This window comes from Nuphar pumila, chromosome 1 (genome assembly GCF_984573655.1).
Source record: "Nuphar pumila chromosome 1, dmNupPumi1.hap1.1, whole genome shotgun sequence".
Lineage (NCBI taxonomy): Eukaryota > Viridiplantae > Streptophyta > Magnoliopsida > Nymphaeales > Nymphaeaceae > Nuphar > Nuphar pumila.
In genome coordinates, this window is record NC_143249.1 from 171,320,172 (window position 1) to 171,330,867 (window position 10,696).

The window sequence follows — 10,696 nt, forward strand, 5'->3', positions numbered from 1 at the left end:
ATTAGTTCGTCTTATTCCTTTTGCGTACCTACCAGTTTTCAGGACTGACCCCATTTTTATGGGTGTAGGTGACAGGTAGCTCTTTTTACTAGCGGCGGTGCAGATGCTACGTGGTCAAAGCTTCGCCTCTCTCGTCGACACGCTGGCTATTTGGTTTTGTACTTTTGTTGTGGGTGGATACCCCCCTACTTTGTATAAACTAAACCTTTTTTGTTTGAATAAACTTTTTTCTATCTTTTGCTCACTATTCTGGCTTTTGAAATGGGCTTGTGTTTGCACTGGGTCTTTTTGCTAACGTACTCAGAAGAATCGATTTGTGCTTTTATTTAAAACCTTTTGGCATCTTTAAAAATCTTTGCTGTAAACTCTAATTTTTGAAGGTAATTTTATTTCAAACCCTTTTCTTTCAAGTCGAACTTCTGGGGCGTTACAACCTTTGGTATCAGAGTCAGGACGAGAACGGTTGAGCCTTGATTATCGAGCATCCCACCGTACTGTAAGTAGACACTTGATTTTTCTTGCTTTGATAAAATTAATGCATTGCTTTTACTTTGATCATTACTTGTGTGTGATGGATCTGTCAGCTGGTCCGAGTGGCTATCACGACAGGGGTGGTCATAGAATGCATGCTCGTTCATTAAGAAGTAGGGGCCTCTTTTTAGAAAGAGGAGGATGTAGGATGTCCTGGGAAGAGTGTTGGGCTAATCGCCCACCCCCACCAACCTTTACGGATGAGACGGGTAGCCCGCTACTAGTAGAATTTCAGATACCCTTGGCAGCGACATGGTCTTCAGTATATGCTCAAGTTGGAGGATTTTTACCCTCGCAAATCCAGGCAAATCGGCAGGCTACGCCAGAAGTCTCAGATAGTAGTGGTCTCATCTTTGTACTGATTGAGTGTGTATTTTGTGGCGAGTCCGGACACGCCCTAGACTTTTGTCTTCTTAAAGAGGAGCACGATAGGGCAATTGCAGCCCAGGATTCTGCTGAAGCCGCCATCCTTGACCTCGATGTGCCAGATCTACCTTTGACGATCCTTGAACAACCTTTTCCCCCAGTGATCTCGGAGGGCCTGGTGCTCCCAATTCCTAGCGTTGATTTTCCAATCAACATTTCAGATTCGTCCACGAGCGGTTCAGTCTCACTGGACTACACACCTTCGACTCCGATGTACGATGTGGGGATTCCCCTCGATGAGCCACTCCCTTTTGTCCCTCGATGCAGGTTTAGGCGTACGGGGAATAAGAGAGAATATCTTCGACAGTTCGATCGTCCCTAGAAGGGGGGTGTTTGTAAATTTTTGTTCAATTTTTGTAAGAGAGGTTGCGAACTCTCATACGGATAAGTTTATTTTTTTGGCTTGTATACCAGCATCGCCGGGATTTTGTATATGTAGTGATTTAAAAATTTATAAAGTACCCTTTGTTTCTTATTCGTCTTGGTGCATTCTGACGTACCTTATGTTTATGTTTAAGGATGGCACGACGACCAGACGAGGATTTGACGAAAGATGGGATGGAACGCAGGGAATTCATTATGAATTCTCTCAACGCGTTGGCCGAAGCAATTCGAAGTCAGGGTACTACACAGAGAAGTCAGGCTTCTGAGCAGGGTGTCTCTTTCGAGAAATTTCTAAAATTGGATCCTTTGGTTTTCTCCAGTGGAGTAGACCCAGATGCGACAGAATATTGGATTAGTGAAATCGATCGAGTCTTTGACGTCCTCACAGTTTTCGAGAAGAAAAAGACCTTATTTGGGTCCTTTCGTTTGAAGGACGAGGCACATATTTGGTGGGATACCACGCGAAAAATACGATTTTCGAGGATGGGCATGATACCTTGGGAGACTTTTAAAAAGGCATTTCTTGACAATTATTTTCCCTCTCATGCAAGGGAGAAAAAGAAGATCGAGTTTTTGGAGCTGTGTTAGGGCAGCTTGACTTTGAATGAATACGTGACAAAGTTTCAGCAGTTGGAGCGGCATTGCCCCAACCTCTTCGAAGATGAGCGTGAGCGAGCGAGAAAATTTGTTAGGGGCCTGAAGGAAGGACTCAAACACCGAGTTCTTACTAGCATGCCTGAAACCTTAGCAGCGGTTGTCGAAACAACTACTTTTCTCAATGATGACTGGGAGCGTTTCAAGAGTATCCAGACCCGGAAGCCAGCTACGACAGGTGGCGATCAAAGGAGGGTGCAGCCTCGCGGTCAGGCCAAGGAACCGTTGTTGCCGGTCAAAATCGAGGAAGATAAGCAATCAGTTCTGCCTGTGAAGATTGAAGGAGCGAAACTGTCGAGTCCCCCAGCGAAAAGCCAGCAAAACCAGTATCGTCCGCCGCGACGACCTCCTAGTGGAGCTTGTGGTAAGTGTGGGAGATTGCATATGGGTCAGCCTTGTCCCCACGAGACAGGTGGTTGTTTATATTGTGGCAAGATGGGCCACTACATCCGCGATTGCCGCAAGAAGGCGATAGACGAATTTAGGCAGGCCAGTGGTGCGTCTCAGCCTTCCCTGCAGCTGCAGGCACCGCAGCCAACCCAACTGGAGCAACCGCAGACCAGCGGCGTAAAAAGAACTCTTGCACGAGTCTACACAACTACTGCCGAACAGTTGACTAAAGAAGATCTCGTGCAAGGTACGATTTTAGTTGCAGATCGTGCAACTTTTGTTCTTTTCGATTGTGGTGCCATTCACATGTTTATTTCTGCAAGTTTTGCTGCACAATTGAAATTGCCTGTATCTCGGTTAGACTCTACCTTAGATGTTTATAATCCGATTGGGAAGAATACAGTTTGCATCACCTACTTGCCAGAATTAGACGTAGTCGTGGTTGAGCGGCACATGCCGGCTTGTGCCATTTTGCTCGAGATGTCCGAATTCGACGTTGTCCTGGGCATGAATTGGTTGCACAAATACCATGCCAAGGTCTTATGCCGCGAGGGTAGGATTGTTCTGTCTCCTCCAGGTTCTTCGAAGGTGGAATTTCGGATTCCGCGGTCGGTGCGGGAGACCAAGATAATTTCAACATTGAAGGCGTAGAGCTTCTTACGGAAGGGATGTTCTGCTTTTCTACTGAATCTTAATCAATCAGTTGAGGCACCAGTTTTCCTTGCCGAGTTGGATGTAGTACGTGACTACCCAGACGTTTTCCCTCAGGAGTTGCTTGGTCTTCCTCCACCTCGAGAGGTGGAATTTTGTATTGACTTGCTGCCTGGTATTGCACCCATCTCGAAGGCCCCATATCGTATGGCGCCTGCGGAGCTTGAAGAACTCAAGAAGCAGCTTCAGGAGCTTATGATTCAGGGGTTTATTCGCCCTAGTGTGTCACTCTGGGGAGCTCCTGTTTTATTCATGAAAAAGAAGGACGGATCATTGAGGTTGTGCATCGACTATCGGATGCTCAACCAGGTCACGATCAAGAATAAATATCTGTTACCGCGTATTAAGGATCTGTTTGATCAACTGCAGAAAGCTAGGGTTTTCTCCAAGATCGATCTTAGATCCGGATATCATCAACTTTGGATCAAGGAAGACAATGTTTCAAAAACAACCTTTCGTACTCGATACATGCATTTTGAGTTCACTGTTATGCCTTTTGGACTCACAAATGCCCCAACGGCTTTTATGGACCTTATGAATCGAGTGTTCAGGCCTTTCTTAGATACTTTTATAATCGTATTTATTGACGACATCTTGGTCTACTTGGAAAGTTAGGAGCAACATCAGGAACATTTAAGCATTGTCTTGGAGACTTTGCGAAGAGAGCGCTTGTTTAATAAGTTCTTTAAATGCGAGTTTTGGCTCGAGGAAGTGATGTTTCTAGGGCACGTCATTTCAAAAGAAGGGGTGTCTGTGGATTCTGCGAAGGTTGATGTTGTGCTGAATTGGCAACAACCAAGAAATGTGTGTGACATTCGAAGCTTTCTGGGGTTAGCTGGATACTACCGTCGGTTTATCCAGGATTTCTCCAAGAGTGCTCAACCTATGACCAAGCTGCTGAAGAAAGAGACTAAGTTTGTATGGGACGATAGTTGCGAGGCAAGCTGTCGGTCCTTGAAAGAGCGACTTACCTCTGCTCCTATCCTGGCCTTGCCTTCGGGTCAGGAAGGATTCGTGATTTACACCGATGCCTCGGGCACGGGCCTGGGTGGGGTCCTTATGCAGAACGATCGTGTGATAGCGTATGCTTCTCGCCAGCTCAAACCGCACGAGAAGAATTATCCTACGCATGATCTTGAGTTAGCCGCTGTAGTCTTTGCATTAAAGGTATGACGACATTACTTGTATGGTGTGCAGTTCGAGGCTTTCACTGACCACCAGAGTCTCAAATACCTTTTTTCTCAAAAGGATCTAAATATGTGTCAGCAACGATGGCTCGAGTTTCTTAAGGATTACGATTTCTCGCTTTCCTACCATTCAGGAAAGGCGAATGTTGTAGCAGACGCCCTCAGTCGCAAATCCTCTGGGGTTTTGGTCAGCACGTTAGCTGCTGAATGGAAAATGATCGAGGATTTTATCTCATGGAAACCTTTCTTTTCTTCAACGGGCTCATTGCGTTTATCAAACCTCGTAGTCCTTCCGGATTTGTCTGCCCGGATTATTGCTGGGCAGAGGATTGATCCACGCTACGAAGGGATTAAGACAAGTGTGGCTCAGGACGGTTCTTCATTCCGTCTAAAGGAGGACGGTAGTGTTTGGTTCAAAGATTGCCTTTGGGTCCCTAGTGACCCTGTCCTGAAGAAGAAAATTTTGACCGAAGTGCATGGATCAAAGTATACCATCCATCCCGGGGGCACAAAAATGTTTAAGGATCTGCAGAGAAATTTTTGGTGGAGCGGCATGAAGCGTGAGGTAGCAGAGTTCGTGTCTAGATGTTTGACTTGCCAACAGGTTAAGATTGAACACCAGCGACCGGGTGGAGTCATGTAGCAAATGGAGATCCCGCTATGGAAGTGGGAGGATATCGCTATGGACTTCATTGTCGGGTAGCCTCGAACGAAGAGAAAGCACCACGCGATATGGGTGATAGTTGATCGACTCACTAAATCAGTGCACTTTTTGCCTTTCCGTCTCGGCCAGTCGCTCGACAGCCTTGCGGATATGTATATTTGGGAGATCGTACGGCTGCACGGGGTGCCAATTTCTATCATATTCGACCGTGATCCGAGGTTCACCTCGAGATTTTGGGGGCAACTTCAGCAAGCTTTGGGCACTAAACTAAAGTTTAGTACAACTTTTCACCCCCAGACTGATGAGCAGTCGGAACACACTATTCAGACCCTCGAAGATATGCTGCGAGCTTGTATGATTGATTGGCATGGAAAGTGGGATTCTCACGTGTGTTTGGCCGAATTTGCCTACAATAATAGCTACCATGCAAGTATCGACATGGATCCTTACGAAGCTTTGTATGAGAGGTCGTGTCGAGCACCGATTTATTGGGAGGAGGTAGGTGAGCGAAGGCTTGTGTCACCCATCGTACTCCAACACTATACCCAGCAAGTGCAACATATTCGAGAGCGTCTTCGTACAACTCAGAGTCGACAAAAGAGTTATGCCGACCACCGTCGTCGCGAGCTTTTCTTCGTAGTTGGAGATATGGTGTTTGTTAAGATATCTCCGACAAAGGGTGTCTTTTGTTTTGGAAAGAAGGGAAAATTGAGTCCCAGATATGTTGGACCTTTCGAGATTTTAGACCGAATAGGTGAGACAGCCTATCGTGTGGCGTTACCCCCGCAATACGCTCATATTCACAACGTTTTTCATGTGTCTATGTTGCGGAAGTACGTCCACGATCCATCCCATGTTATTTTCTTTGACGACGTGGATATTCGCGATAACCTAACCTTTGAGGAAAAGTCAATAGAGATTGTTGATCATTGCGAGCGAGTAACAAGATCCAAAACAATAACTTTTGTTAAGGTTCGATGGCGACACCATGGCATCGATGAGTGTACTTGGAAGCCAGAGGCTGATGTAAGGGATAAATACCCATAATTGTATGTTTGAGTCTAATCGCAATAAAATTTTGCAGACAAAATTCTTTTAAGGAGGGAAGGATGTAATGTCCGAAGAAAAAAAAAATCCGAGTCTGACACGTGTCAGACACGTGTCTCGGTCGACCGACGATACCAGATCCGAGCCATACTCGGATTCGAGCCCAGCCCGGACCCAACTTGTCGAATTTTCGAGAAGTCGGTACACCCCCCTTTTTTAAAGGGTTCGGGTGTCTCGGGCGAGGGCATTTGCCCTCGCTCGATTCTCTCTCTCTCTCTCTCTCTCTCTGCCCTTCTCCGACGCCGATGCTTCTACCCGTCGACCGACAACCGTACGATCGGCCATCCGGCAGCCACCTTGGTAGCAGTCGACTCCCCTCCTCTATGCTTGCATCGGAGCTGCGGCGTCTCCACCTCCTTCTCCGGCGACCCGCCGTCGGTTACCGCAGGTAGGTGCCCTCCCCTGTCCTCCCGGAGCACGGAGTGTCGACAGGGGGTTTAGCCCCCTGTCGCTGGTGGTTCGTCGACAGGGGGCCTGGCCCCCTGTCGCCATCGGTGTGTTGGCAGGGGGCTTGGCCGCCTATCACCAACGGAGTGTCGGCAGGGGGTTTAGCCCCCTATTGCCGGTGGTTCGTCGGCAGGGGGCCTGGCCCCCTGTCGCCGACGAAGTGTCGATAGGGGGTTTAGCCCCCTATCGTCGGCGGTTCGTTGGCAGGGGGCCTGGCCCCTTGTCGTCGTCGGTGTGTCGGCAGGGGGCTTGGCCCTCTGTCACCGACGGAGTGTGGGCAGGGGGTTTAGCCCCCTGTCGCCGGCGATTCGTCGGCAGGGGGCTTGGCCCCATGTCATCGACAGGGTGTCGGCAGGGGACCTGGCCCCCTATTGTCGTCGTTTTGTCGGCAGGGGGTTTGGCCCCCTGTCACCGACGGAGTGTCGTTAGGGGGTTTGCCCCCCTGTCGCCGACGGAGTGTCGTTAGGGGGTTTGCCCCCCTGTCGCCGACGGTTCGTCGGTAGGGGGTTTGCCCCCCTGTCGTCGTCGGTCTTTCAGTAGGGGGCTTCGCCCCCTTTCATTTTTGGTTGTCGGCATGGGGCTTCGCCCCTGTCGGTGTTCTGTTTGCCGGAAGGGGGCTCCGCCCCCTGTTGCCGTTGTGTTTATCGGTAGGGGGCCTGGCCCCCCTGTTGCCGTCCTGTTTGCCGGCAGGGGGCTCCGCCCCCCGTGTCGCCCCTGTTTGCCGGCAGGGGGCTCTGCCCCCTGTCGCCGTTGGTTGCCGCCTGGGTTGTTCGTCAGGGGCCCTGTTTGCCCGTTTTTCCTTGGCGGTTAGGCGCATGTTCCACCTTTGTCTTATGCTAACCTCTTTGCGTTTGCAGGTTGCACGACGGAGCGTACTCATGTCTCGTGGTCCGAGACTCTTTGCAGTTACGCCCGCAGGCGTGCAGGAACTCGCAACTGCCCAAGGTAGGGGAAAGTTGCGCGAAAGGACTTTGAATGAACTAAACTAAACTAAAGAAAAGATAATTAAACAATGTATATATATACGTATACATATAAGTTATATGTACGTTCTTTAACTCAAGGATGCGGTTTCGCGATCCTTGTTCTATTTACTTTTCAGCACTTTACTTTCTGCTGCCGCCGTGCTATATGTGCTCAGACTTTCTTTTCTGTTCTTTAACTCAAGGACGCGGTTTCGCGATCCTTGTCCTATTTACTTTCCAGCACTTTACTTTCTGTTGCCGCCGTGCTATATGTGCCTAGGCTTTACATTTTATCTTTTAAACTCAAGGACGTGGTTTCACGATCCTTGTCCAGTTTACTTTGCAACACTTTACTTTCTGTTAACCCGCACTTTATGCGCCTTGGCTATTTACGTTTCAGCACTTGACTTTTTGTTGCCCCGCGCTTTATGCGCCATGGCTATTTATGTTTTAGCACCTTACTTTTTGTTGCCCTGCTTACTTATGTTGACTCACTTCTTGCCTGCGCTATGTAGATTATGATTATGTTATTGTTCTACCTTGTAGGTACCTCTAGAACTTGCTGTCAGCATTTGAGCTCGTTTTTTGTGTTTTCTGGTGGCTTGTGGCTATAAACCTAGCCGCATTTCTTGACAGTACTATGCGATGCTATGATGTGTAACACGAAGTGAATAGGCCTCATGTTCTGCAAAATATCATAATTTGGATATCTCACTAAATGTTTATCATCCGCCTTCACAGGCAAGATGCTCGAGTGGGTCGAATAGACCAGGGCATATAGAGCAAGGCGATGATGATGAATAACCCTTCATCGTGCTTGTTCGGGCTGGTTCATCAAGTGAGAGGATGGATGGTACAAAACCTCCTATGGACAGGCCATTCATGGCTATTTCGGGCAAAGATTCAACTTCCCCAGTCATCGGAGGTAGGGGAAATAGCGTTACCATAAGTATCCTAGGTGGTAGTCGCCCGACACTTCAGCAGAAGTTGGATCCATGCTTGGGCTCTCTTTAGCCTTTGGGGACTTACTCTCTCGACCACTGGTCGTTCCCTTAGGAGCGGACTCAGTCAGTCCTTCGGGGTATAATAAAATACATAGCATAATGAACCCCCGAACGGATCTTGATTGTTTCTACGTTTTATACATTATGCGTACCCACAATGTTCTGATAATAATCAGATCACAGTATGGCATGCTCACAGCTGTTGTTCGGTTTTTCCTCGTACTGCATGCTTTTACCTTGCTATTAGTTTGTTAATTGAAATAGTTAGAAGGTATGCATGATAAGTCTGGTTGTGATTGCTTACGGTTAGTTTGTTATCACTGTAATACTAGCTTGTTTGAGCTCATGATATCTTGGTAAACCTTGTTCACCTACATAGGTTTTATTAGTTTCTATTTGCTTATATTTAAGCATGCTTTAGATTAGTTCGTCTTATTCCTTTTGCGTACCTACCAGTTTTCAGGACTGACCCCATTTTTATGGGTGTAGGTGACAGGTAGCTCTTTTTACTAGCGGCGGTGCAGATGCTACATGGTCAAAGCTTCGCCTCTCTCGTCGATACGCTGGCTATTTGGTTTTGTACTTTTGTTGTGGGTGGATACCCCCCTGCTTTCTATAAACTAAACCTTTTTTATTTGAATAAACTTTTTTCTATCTTTTGCTCACTATTCTGGCTTTTGAAATGGGCTTGTGTTTGCACTGGGTCTTTTTGCTAACGTACTCAGAAGAATCGATTTGTGCTTTTATTTAAAACCTTTTGGCATCTTTAAAAATCTTTGTTGTAAACTATGATTTTTGAAGGTAATTTTATTTCAAACTCTTTTCTCTCAAGTCGAACTTCTGGGGCATTACACCGCACGAGAAGGTCCCAAGTAATCTTAGGGTAATACGGAGATCCTACACCCAAACAAAATTTCAGCAAGGTGAGCATGATTTGGATGATTTTGAAATTGGGCGGTTGACACAAGTTCCATAATCCATTTAATAAAAGGGGTCAGTAAATCCATGTCATAAAGATATTGCTCCAAAAAATCCAAACTCATGGTGTCGAATGCTTTGAAAAAATCAAGCTTAAGGATGAAGAAGACATTACCTGACTGCTCTAATGAGTGAATGAGCTCATTGGCCATAAAGTACCAGCAAACCCTTAATTGATGTACCAGCAAACCCTTAGCCATTGGGTATCAAATTCGTGACATTTCTTTAACTTAAAATGTACCAGCAAACCCTTAGCCAAGAGTGTTTCATGTAATTTTCATGAGAAATTATTGGGCCGACATCCCTTTCCTTTGCTTTCCCATGCATTATAAGCAAAACAAACATCAAATCATCATGATAGGAAAGTGTCATGTTGACACAAGTGAGCCTCAGTTTTTCCCAATGCCTAGCGCTTTTTGGGCAAAAGTGGGAAATATATAGAAAAACTGATACAAAATGAAAAATCCTTACACATTTTTTGACCCTTTCAAAAGAAAGAAAATTTCTCTTTCAGGGAGTTTTTTTTAAAATGTACACTTTTTTATAAAAAACAATTTTCTTGGGGATAGAGCAATGTTTCCAAGAAAATTGTGGGATCTCTTTCCTATCTCACCACCCACCACCATACATCTCACCACCAGTATCATCACCATCCATCTCACCACCACCACCTTCAGAAAAAACTGCTTTCCCATGATGATTTTTTTACCATCAATCTCACCACCACCCACCTCCCGAAAAACTAACCTCCCCATGATGCACTACCACCACCCACCATCACCCACTTCCCGAAAAACCACCCTCCCCACAATGATTTTCTACCATATATCTCACCACCACCACTACCACCCATCATCTCCTACCTCGCAGAAAACCATGCTAGAGAAGCTCCACTGCCATCACCATCCATCTCACCACCCACCTCCCTAAAAATCATGCCAGAAAAGCTCTACCATCCCCTCCTCCCATCTCATATTTTTTAAGAATTTTCATTTTATTTTTCTCGTGCTACCCAAACAAGTGAAAACTTTTCATTTAGAAAAATTAGCATGTTAAAACTTTTCATAAAAAAAATTCCTTTTCCTATGAGAGTTTTTCTTGCTTCCAAACATGCCCTACACGTGTTACTAGTTTCATATCTTCTATACTATGAAGCCATTTACAATGGAGGATTTTTTAAAAATTTGTGTCCATTCTCATGAAAGGAAATTGAAACAAACCAGCATGGACCCATAAAAAAAACTATGG

The 10,696-nt window shown here is 46.3% G+C and overlaps 1 protein-coding gene across 1 annotated transcript; it reads left to right on the forward strand.

The window, feature by feature from the left end:
• The first annotated feature begins 1,476 nt into the window (after positions 1–1,476).
• On the forward strand, positions 1,477–8,022 carry LOC149851271 (uncharacterized). Its single transcript, XM_090008149.1, has 7 exons — positions 1,477–1,790; positions 1,935–2,962; positions 3,089–3,339; positions 3,712–4,263; positions 4,363–4,684; positions 7,359–7,446; positions 8,013–8,022. Exons 1-7 carry the CDS (start codon positions 1,477–1,479, stop codon positions 8,020–8,022), a joined length of 2,565 nt encoding a protein of 854 aa, XP_089864275.1.
• The last annotated feature ends 2,674 nt before the right edge of the window (positions 8,023–10,696 follow it).